The 11,328-nt window shown below is 41.3% G+C and overlaps 1 protein-coding gene across 1 annotated transcript; it reads right to left on the bottom strand.

Annotated features, from left to right (window-relative positions):
• Positions 1-1,213: 1,213 nt before the first annotated feature.
• On the bottom strand, positions 1,214-2,764 carry LOC147906313 (cytochrome P450 77A2-like). The gene has a single exon (XM_087390348.1). The coding sequence runs from the start codon at positions 2,762-2,764 to the stop codon at positions 1,214-1,216; it is 1,551 nt and encodes a 516-aa protein (XP_087246474.1).
• Positions 2,765-11,328: the final 8,564 nt, after the last annotated feature.

The following is an 11,328-nucleotide window of genomic DNA, read 5'->3' as shown; positions in this document are numbered from 1 at the left end:
TACCTTTACCTTACCTCGTTTGAATTCAAATTCATAAAGAAACTAGCACAACTTGGTTATTCTCATTTTACTCCCCCCAGAAGGTTAGTTCTCCTGCCTTTTCTTGTGTAGCTCCACTCCTCCCTCCTTATCAACTTGACTCTAGACTCTATTAGACTAGAACAAAAGTTGTGGGATTTTGAAGTGAATAGCTTTGAATAAAGAGGCCTTAACCTCTTTATTTTGGATAATTTCTGTACCAAATTGGGAGATCCTATTTTTATTCACTAAGAGTATCCCAATCGGATGTTCTTGTTCACCCCTTCGATGTAACTTGTACTTGGCTTGGTTTGAAATATAACTTATTCAAAAATAATCTAAACATAAGCATGTAGAAATGCTTAAATCCTTCTATTTGTCTACTCATTTTATGGATGATTTAGCATTTATTAAAAATAATTGTATCATGATTTGTCTTTTCCATAACAAGCCATTGATCCTTCTAATCCATGGAGTATATATTCTTTGGATATGATTACCATCACACGGACCACTTATGACACTTAGTTTGCCACTTATCTAAACACTTCTATCACACTTATTAGACCCATTATTGGGGACTTTGAAATGCATACTAAATGGAGGAAAGACAAGTTACCATGCCTTAACGTTTCTTTTCTTTTATCCGTGCTCCTAAAATATGTTTTTTAAATGAGTAGTAAAAAACATAGAAAAGTAATGTTTTTAATATTGCATAGATGGCATGCCTTGTGGTTCCAAATCAAATCAAGTATATATTCGAGAAATGATACAACAAGTTAATTCTTAAACTCTCGATAAACGACAATTAGGTAGCACTATAATCTTAAATAATGAATCAAATTGTATGAGCTTCAAAAACATGGCTGATGTCACAAGATGGAAACTTTATGAAATGATCTCTTTTTGGGCCATGAATAAAGAAGTGTATTTGAACACTCCACGTTTCTTATTGAAGCTAAACAAGAACCAATTACAAAAAGTGAAGTTTGGTAAATGTGAGCTTCTTTATTTAACTATGCAAATTCCAAACACATAAGAGAAGCATAAAAAGAGTGACTAAGAAAGAATTTGCACAATGACTTCTGGAATGACCATCCATCCAAACCTACTAATTTGAAGGAAGGCATGGATGGAAAGAAGAAAACAACTCCAAAAATATTCTAGCATCCTCAGTTACTAGTTGGTTAGTTAATCAGTAGTTGCGCAGGGAGAGAGACGCCGTCAAGCCGGATGCAGCCTTATGATTTGCAAAATAAGACTGAGAAGAAGATGGCGCTGGCTTCCACTGGAATGCGTGTACAAGATGAGCGACCAGCACACTGATGAAGCTGAGTGACACATCTCTTGCTGGGCAAACGCGCCTGCCAGCCCCGAATGGAATCGAATTCTTCTCGTCCCCCTCGTCTGCCTCCATAAATCTCTCAGGTATCCATTCATCTGGCGTGTTCCATACATCCGGGTCGTGGGCGATTGCGTCCAGGTGAAACAAGACTATCGCACTGGTTGGAATATCGTATCCGTTCAGTGTGCATCTTTGTAAGGGTGCATGCGGGAACGAGAAGGGGAAAGGCGGATGCATCCGAAGGGTCTCCTTCACCACTGCCTGCAAGTAAGGCAGCCTTTCGATCTCAAGCGCTTTGGGAAACTTGCCTGACATCGTCACAGACTCGATTTCTTTGACCAGCTTGTCTTGCAGTCGAGGTACCGAAATCAAGTGCAGCATCGCCCATTCCACGCTGCTCACAATAGCGTCACATCCGACCGTCAGGAACTCCAAGATAAGACATAAGACATCTCGCCTCGCGAGTGGCTTCTGACTTTCCTGCAGCTCAAGAAGGCCTCCCGCATACGTTGGCCCCTTCAACTGGCCACTGATCGTAGCTACTCTAGTCTCCTCAAGCAGCCGCTCTAGGATCGTCATGCATGCATCTAACGTTGTCTCTGCGAAATAAGTTCCACAAGAAGGTGCAAGTCCACTTGAGGAAAAAGCACACAGGTTGTTATAGGCCATTTGAGGCACAACACTTTCGTGAAGCTTCAGATGCATGAGCTGTAAGAGGATTTTCTCATCAATCATTTTGCCAAAGCACATTTCTGCGATGCGCCCAAATACCAGTAATCGACATTCAGACCTCAACACGGCAATCCCTTCGTTCTGAACGGCCTGCATGCGAAGAGTCTCTATCAGATGCTCAGCTGTATGGGCACCAGTCAGGCCGTCACCAATCATTCCGTATGGACCAGAAAAGGCATTCTCCATGGTGCTTCTCACTTCTTTCCAGTAAGAACCGTAAGGGGCATTCCTAAGCATACTCTTGCAACAACAACGTGTATCATCCTGACGACAATCTAAAGCAGCCGCAGGGCGCGAAGCCATCACGTAGTGGTGCTTGACGAGTGCTTCGTGAGAGATTTTACTTGAACTGATAACCACAACTGGGCGTTTCAGTGCCCATGACCAAGTCAGGATCGGCCCATATTTTTTCCGCAAATCCTTAAGTCGTGTATTGGATAAGGAACGGAAACGTACGAAGCTGCATATAAATGAGCCCAGAGGACCAGGACCCGGAGGGAGCTTTTCTTTCTTTCTTTCTCGAGGAAACAGAAGAATTACAATTAATGTGAAAGCTAGCAATAGGATAGACACAAACGGAAGCTGGTACAAGCAAGAACAGCCTACGAGTCTACATTTGCCGGAATGGAACAAATCGGAAGCCATTAATAATACGCCTAGCTGTGCCATATCGCCAGGGCTGATATGGACTCGGAATGCAAAGAATAGAGCTCTTCTAAGTAGTGCAAAATGGGCGAGGGCGAGGAAGCAGGCGGTGTCATATCCTTCGAATCTTCTCCAAGCTCTTTGTTTCCTCAGTCGTCCCCTCACATAGTTTCACTTTTTCTAGTGATGATCACTTATTAAGTCATTATGGTAGATTATTTGGCTTAACTAATTCTTTGTCTTGGCCGCTTTCTAGATTATTGTAAGGAGTCTAATATAAAGTATTTTGGGGTTTGATTTATCTACTTAACGGTACTGGAATTATTTATGGTAGGAACTCACTCCTATGACTTTGACAATTTTAAGGTCAAAATTTCAAGTTGTTTTCTCATATTTTAGATAAAATGGCCATACTTCTAGATTAGAATGAGTTTTTTCATATTTCTAAAGTTCCATAGTCTAACAATAACTATAATACATATGTTTAAATTGCTTTTGGAGTTAGATAATCATACTTACTAGGATTTATGGACTCAAAATTAAATTTTGTGAATGCTAATTCTTAGGCAAAATGGATCCTTTGCACATTGTTTGACATGTCTAAAAAGTTCCAATTTACTCAACCATACTTTTTATATGTGATATCTTAGGAGACCTAAATTCAAACCCTATTTTGATTATCGATTATATTGCAATTTATGTTGATTTCAAGATACAAGGATTAAGTGATATCATGAATTTTTAGGGGACATACTATCATGTAGAACAACAAATACAAACCTTATTTTGATTGTTAGTTATGCTATAATTTATGCTAATTTCAGGATACAAGAATCAAGTGATATTAGAGGAACCTTCAAAGGCCTAAATTATACTTATAGAGTGGCTCTAGTCATGAATGAGCAATACTAACAAAAAAATATTTATATGTAGAATACTTATGGATACTTCAAAACTATTAAAGCGAGACTTACTATGAAACCTATTTTGAATCATGCCCGGGTGAAAAACTGTGTCACTATACATTTGTGGGCATAGACAAATTCTTACAAATATTGCACCAAAGTTGTAGATTTACCAATGTTACCTTTACCACTCAACCGATACACGAGAAATTTTCCATTCCTTAAAAAATATATTTTCCAATGTTGTTAAGACATAGGCTAAACTCTATGTGAATATTCCTAATACCTCCTAATTTTGAGCTATCTTGCTTATACATTATATCTTGTGACGAACATAATTAAAATCTTTAGAATTTTTTCAATCCTATGAGAAAAGATATGAATATTTCTTCTTCTTATGGGTAGTGGTATTTTATTTCGTACATCTTGTTTATTGTACATTGGTTTGGACATGGGAATGGAAAGATACAAAGAATGTTCCTTTCTTGTACAAGAAAGGAACATTCTTTGTATCTTTCCATTCCCATGTCCAAACCCCATCATGGTATATATCATCGGAAACCTCTCAAAGAATAGGTTCTAAATATGCCAAGTTTGATAAGTTTGAGCTAATTTGCAAAAAAAAATCTATGCCCCCCCTTTTTTGAGAGAATATTCTTAAGTGAAATTCTTACAAGGCCGGATTCACTAGGGGAAACTTATGATATCAAGTGAGTGTACAATAGGGGGGTTTCTTGAGATGAGGCATAAGCTTATACATTAGGAGTGGGAGCCCTTTGTTAGTTTTTCCCAATCTTACATTTAAGTTAGGGGGGCCTTGACATCTATGGGGTGGAAGAGGGAGGGGTGTAGGGAAATATAAGTTTTTACACCCTAAACATAAAAAGTACACACACATACACATTTGACTAGTCACAATCGGTCATGTACAAGTGTGCATGAACCAGCCTATAGCTAGTTTTAGGCCATGGAAAGGAAACAAATGAATATTACCCATTGGTGAATATTTGAAGATGGTATAAAATCATCTAAATTCTCGTATGGTCTAATCTAAATAATTGAGAAAGAACATAGATTTAAGGAGACCATGACAATGTTATTTTAGCAGTTTTTGCACTATGGAAAGTAGGTCTCAAACAATGGGCCAATATGGTCTAAGAAGCCCATAAGTGTCCAAGGCCATACGAAATGATGGGAGAGAGTTGTATTATTAGCCTATAAAAGTGTGTTTCCAAGACAAGAGTTCTATGAGTTTTCCAACTAGTTTGCTATATATTTTTATGCATGACCTTTGGCCACTAATATAGGTGCATACTTATTAATTGATCCATCTAATCTCAATTTTCCTTTACATGCATTACTTGCATCTAATGTGCTTCTTTTTTTAGTAAGGTCTTCGTGAGTGCATCGTAGCCTTCATCCAACACTTTTTGCCATTTTTTTATAAGTGTCGCTTTGAGTAATGTTAAGGTATCAATTTCCATAGCTTTTGCCACTATTCATGCTTGTCCATCTCCCAATTTATTTTGTGACCTTTTGACTTGATAAGTTGAGCTTTTTGGTTGTTTGATTATTGGTGCAGCAACATCAACTTCAACTTCTTGCATTTGATGCTTGGTTGTGTTTTGCATTGTCATTATCAGTTTTACACCTTATGGTTAATTTGATAGTGCAAATGTAAAAAAATTTCAATGTTATTGGAGATGGTTGTAGATTTCCTTTGGCTAGGTTTTATAGGCAATATGCCTGAATTCATCTAGAAAATGAGCCTACATTAGTGATCCAAACTCTCTCAAGTGACTAAACATTGGTTGAATATTGTTGGCTTAGAACTATGAACCCCCTTAGTCAATTATGCTCTACACAATAGATGCACAAGATATGCTTATGTATTGTATATGCCTATGCCCAATAGGGTCTTGGTATATTTTGCTCATATAGCATGCATTTGGATAATTCTTCAATTGTTCCAATACTTATTTAGGTAATATCCTTCCAGAAACATGCTCTAATACAATGTTGAGTGAGCACATAGCTCACATGCTCTACACACACAATGAAGAGGAAGGAAGAGACACCAACCTATTGCTTATACAAATGTACATACTCTTTCTTATTACTAACAAAAATAACATGGTACAATACACACTAAATCCAAATGTGCCTTTCCTTAAATATATAAGGACTATTCACACTATGACTTATGCCCCTTCTAGAGTCCTCCATATTCTCATCATCTATCCCATGCATACAACATATACACATATATCCCACCATATGTCCATGGGTGATGATAATCTAATGAACTATACTTCAATGGTCCCCAAGCATGGTCTTTGTGTCATATAAGGATACACAAATTACAATCTCACAAGGAAAATATTATGAATAAATCAGTTACTTAGAGTTTAGAAAAGAAGTAAGCTAGTTGGATAGTTTCTTCTGAGTATAGATAGTTGAGCCAAAGATCTTGAGATGTTGGATGCTTTTACTCTAGGGGATTGATTCAAAAAAATAGATCATTGTGCAACCTAGTTTCTCCCAATACTTATCAAGCATGTCCTTAGTGTGCATCTTTCTCTTGTACACTACCATTGAGTAATGACACATGAGTCGTATACCAAGCTTGCTATGTCAATGCTCACCAATTTGAATACCATTCCCTTGGCTCTAATGTCATGATTCTTGGAAAAATAATCTCTATGATGTTTTCCATAACATCATCCTTTACAAAAGTTCCCTTACTTGATAAATGGGAGTCCATTGACCATGTTTCTTTGTTCCAGCGACTACAGAATCTAAAGTGCATGTCCATACATTTGATAGTGTAGTAACTATTGAACTCAATATGTATAATCATTCCTACCGCAAGGGGTATAACTAACAACTTGTAAATGAATCCATGTACAATGGTCCCTTCTTGAGTGAACAAGATCATCTGCTTGCCATAAAAAAGGACTTGAATCTTCTAATGAGCATGATTATATAACTAGCTTTAGATTTGTGGCAAGTATTGGAACATAAAGCAATCAAAAATGGACTTAATCTCATAGCTTGGAATCCAAATGTATGGATACACCACCAAGGTTTCCATTTAATAGAGGTGGATGATTGTCTCCAAGATGGACCTTTCTTCCACTTTTTGTGCATCAAACCAGTGATGGTTAGAAAAGTGATCAAGACATAGATATATATCTTTATCAGGTGTCCCAAAATATGGTTTTGGATGCATGTAAGAATTGTGATCTAGATGAGAAGCTTAGTGGGATGACAAGTGAGCACTTAGATTAGTAGTGTGCATGTTAGACTTGACTTATTCGGAGAGCAGTGTGGCAAACAATTGAGGCATGACCTGATGCGAGGGAGACCCTTGATCTGTATTTTTGAAATCCATATCGAGTTGCAGCATCACCACTTTACATAACAACCAACGTTGTATGTAATGAGCTGGTCAAGGCTATCATCAAGATGTAGATAGTACTAATGAACACAAGATGCAAATACTACTGATGAACACATAGTAGAAGACAATGCAAGAGAAGAAAGACAATACTACTAGCATCAAGGCTAATGTTAAGGTGCAGATACTACTGATGAACATAGAGAAGAAAGACAATGCGGGAGCAAGACTACAAGAGAAAAGAAAGGCCAGAGCAAACTGCTCCTAGCATCTGAGTCTTTTCTCTTTTATCATCAAGCCCAAAAGCTACAACAGTTTTACAGCCATCTTCATCAAGAAATGGAATAGTACGCACCACCTAGCCATGCACTTTGTGAACAATCGATGTGAATGAGCCTTATCTCCACGACTCGACCAATTGATTGTCACGATATGTTACTTAGCCATATCACGTCCATTGGAATAGTTAGGAAGGGCAACCTCAATGTTGTAGAATCTTCAGGATAGACCATGAAATCTTTTAAGGGACACCAACCATTACTACCTATATAGAGGTACAAAGAGGAAGTCAACTTCCTAGGGAGGCATGCGAATGTGAGAGCGTCAAGTGAGGGGTTTGGCACATTGGCAAGAAGGATTACTATGTTAAAATGCATCTAAGGGAAAAGCCATATATAAAGAATGCAAAATAGAATACATATCACCTTTGACCAAGCATGTGTCAATTTCACACAGGTAAGATAATATGTGTGTGTACATGTGTGTTTCACTCAAGATAATTTGGAGATCGTGAGGGTAAGGCACACACTCCCTTCCATTGACCATGTGTGTCAAGTAGCAATCAAATAAGAGGATGTGTGTGTGCACGTGGGCACACATGCATGTATGTATGTATGTATGGCCCATGCATGACATTAATTTACCATGAGAGTCCTCTAATGTATGTATGTATGTATGGCCCATGCATAACATTAATTTACCATAACAATCCTCTAAAATCTCCAAGATATCATAACGGTATGAATAAACACCTTTTGAGTGTTTAAAAACTCTAAAATCTGGTAGATATGGCATCACACACGATGCTGCACATGCATGCATGGTCATGTCCTTGGTTCATCAGTGGAAGGCCATTCATACATATGGTGGGACCAATGCGCTACACTTGTCCACATGGCATGGGTATGCCCGCAAGGCTTTTAGTTGATCAGTGTTGGTGTGGTATTCACGCTGTGATTGTTGACGGAGGGGGAAAGAGAGAAAGGGAGGAAGGTAAGAAAGAGAGGAAAAGGGAGGGGAAAGGGAAGGGGAGGGGGAAGGGAAGGGGAAGGGGAAGGGAAGAGGAGAGAGAGAGAGGGAGAGAGAGAGAGAGAGAGAGAGAGAGAGAGAGAGAGAAGGGGGGAAGGGGGGGGGGAAGGGGGAAGGGGGGGGGAGGGAAGGGGAAGGGAAGGGAAGGGCAGGGTGAGGAAGGGGAGAGGAGGGGGAGGGACGGATAGGATTGGGGATGGGGAGGGGAGGGAAAGGGAGAGGGGTGAGGAAGGGAAGGGAATGGGAAGGTGGGGAGGGGGCCTCCTTAATGCACATTGTGGCCAACACAATGAAGAGAGGAGGGAAGAGGGGAGGGGAGGGGAGGGGAGAGGAGGGGAGGGGAAGGGGGAGGGGGAGGGGAGGGGAAGGGGGAGAGGTGAGGAATGGAAGGGGAGGGGAGGGGGCCTCCCTAATGCATGCTCTGGCGGCCGCGGCCACCGAGCGCCTAAAAAAATAATAGAAGGAAGGAAAAATTGGAGAGGAGGGAAGGGGGAAGGGGAGGAGAGGGGTGAGGAAGGGAATGAGAGGGGAGGGGGCTCACTAATACATGCTCTGGCAGCCGTGACTGCCAAGCCCCTAGGGGCACACCCAAAAAAAAGTTTTTTTTTGTGTGTGCATTTGGCAACCACAACGGCGGCCGCCTGATTTGTGTTTTGGATTGGAAGGGGGAGGGGTAAAGGGAAGAGAAGAAGAGGGAGAGGGGAGGGGAGGGAGAAGAGAGAGGGGACGGGAAGAGAAGAGAGGGAGAGGGGAGAGGAAGAAGAGGGAGAGGGGAGAGGGAAGGGAGAAAAGAGAGGGAGGGGGAAGAGAGAGGGAGAGGGGGAAGAGAGAGGGAGAGGGGGCAGGAAGAAAAGGGAAGAGAGAGAGAAGAGGGGACGAGAGGGGAGAAGAGAGAGGCAGAGGGGAGGAGAGAGGGAGAGGGAAGAGGATGGAGAAATCGAAGGGAGGGAAAGGGGAGGGGAATATTAGAGGGGTGGGAGACGGCGGGAGGGGAATGTGATATATAAGCCACAAAACCCTAAAAATTTTGAATTTTCCTCTCTTTCTCTCTCCCTCTCCCTCTCCCTCTCCCTCTTCTCCTCACTCCCTAGAATTTAAATGTCCCATTGTCTCTACTCACCATTCTCTCCCTTCCCTCTCCTAGAATTCAAACTTCCCACTCCCCTAATTTAGAGGGGAGGGAGTGAGAAGTTTGAATTCTAGGAGAGGGAAGGGAGAGAATGGCAAGGAGAGACAATGGGACGCTTGAACTCTAGGGAGGGAGAGGGAGAGGGAGAGAGAAAAAAGAGAGGAAAATTCAAAACTTTAGGGTTTCGTGGCCTATATATCGACTCTCACATTCCCCTCCCTTTGCTTTCCCCTTCCTCTCCCCTCTCCTTCTCTCCTCCCCTCTCCCTCTCTCTTCTTCCGTCCCGTCCCCTCTCATCCCTCTTTTCCCTCTTCTTTATCTCCTCTCTCTTCTCGCTCTCTTCCCTTGCTCTCCCCTCTCCCTCCCTCCTCCCTCCCCTCTCCCTCTTCTTCCTCTCTCCTCTCCCTCTATTCTCTTCCCCCCCTCTCCCTCTATCTTCTCCCTCCCCTCTCCCTCTTCTTCTCTTCCCTTTACCCCTCCCCCTTATGAATTTTTTTCCCGTCGGGGCTTGATGGCCATGACCACCAAAGCATGTATTAGTGAGCCCCCTCCCCTCTCTTTCCCTTCCTCACCCCTCCCCTCCCCTTCCCCCTTCCCTCCTCTCAAATTTTACTTTCCTTTGTTGTTGTTTTAGATGCTCAATGGCCGCGGCCGCCAGAGTATGCATTAGGGAGCCCCCCTCCCTACCTTTCCCTCCCCTTCCCCTCCCCTCCCCATCCCCCTTCCCCTCCCCTCCCCTCCTCTCCCCTCCCCTCCTCTCCCCTTCCACCTTTCTCACCCTACCTTCGTTCCCTTCCCTTCCCCTTCCCCTTCCCCTTCCCTCCCCTTCCTCTTTTCTTCTCTCTGTCTCCCTCCTCTTCCCTTTCCCTTCCCCTTCCCTTCCCTTCCCTTCCCTTCCCCCTCCCCTTTCCTTTCCTTTCCCTTTCCTTTTCCTCTCTCTCTTACCTCCCTCCCTTTCTTTCTCTTTATGCCTCCCTCCACTCCATCAACAGCCGCAGCATGAATGCCACACTGATACATATCAATTAAAATCCCTGAGGGCATGCCCATGCCACTTTTGGTAAGTACAACATACCGGTCCTACCATATGTACCAATGGCCTTCCATTGATGAACCAAGGGCATGTACATGCCATCCGTGCATGTGCAACGGCTTATGTGACATAATATCTACCAAATTTTAGAGCCTTTAAACTCACAAAAGGTGTTTATTAATACCATTATGATATCTTGAAGATTTTAGAAGACTCTTATGGTAAATTAATGTCATGCATGGCCCATACATACATACATACATGCATACATATAATTTATTCATACATTTAAATTAGTTTTGTTAATTTAAATGTAATTAAATTATTAATTTAAATTGTTATTTAGTGCAACGTTATAAAGGGAGATTGTGAAATTTATTATGTGGAAATGACAGTGCCAAAAAGTAGACTTTTGATTCTTAAATGACATTTTCATGAAGTAACTTTCCATTTGAGAAGGAGTTTTAGGATTAGTCCAAATGTAGACATATGAGTCCAAAATTAATGAAATATGTGTTCTTCATAGATTTCACTTGAGTGCTGACCATGTTTTGCACTTTAGAAACCAAAGCGATGTCACTGGAGATGCATTACATTTTTGTATTGCTTCATGGATGACTTCTTACTTTCCAATTCCCTAGATGGTCTTCATTGGGTGGTATGCCTTTGCGCACTAATGTCTACTTGTTTAATGTGCATAAAGAAGTTAATAATTTGTTAATAATATTTTTTTGTCTGCAGCATCTAGACAAGAAAGAGATGTCCTCTCTAACAAAGATTCACTCGATGTAAAAGCGACCACGTTAAGTTGTA

This window comes from Dipteris shenzhenensis, chromosome 1, assembly GCF_047967505.1.
Source record: "Dipteris shenzhenensis isolate YYH24624 ecotype China chromosome 1, Dip_SZ_1.0, whole genome shotgun sequence".
Lineage (NCBI taxonomy): Eukaryota > Viridiplantae > Streptophyta > Polypodiopsida > Gleicheniales > Dipteridaceae > Dipteris > Dipteris shenzhenensis.
The sequence above is the reverse complement of the archived record's forward strand: the minus strand, read 5'-3'. Positions and strand labels throughout refer to the sequence as shown.

Coding starts and splice junctions, on each gene's coding strand:
- LOC147906313 (XM_087390348.1), bottom strand. CDS start 2,764: ATGGCACAGCTAGGCGTATTATTAATGGCTTCCGATTTGTTCCATTCC.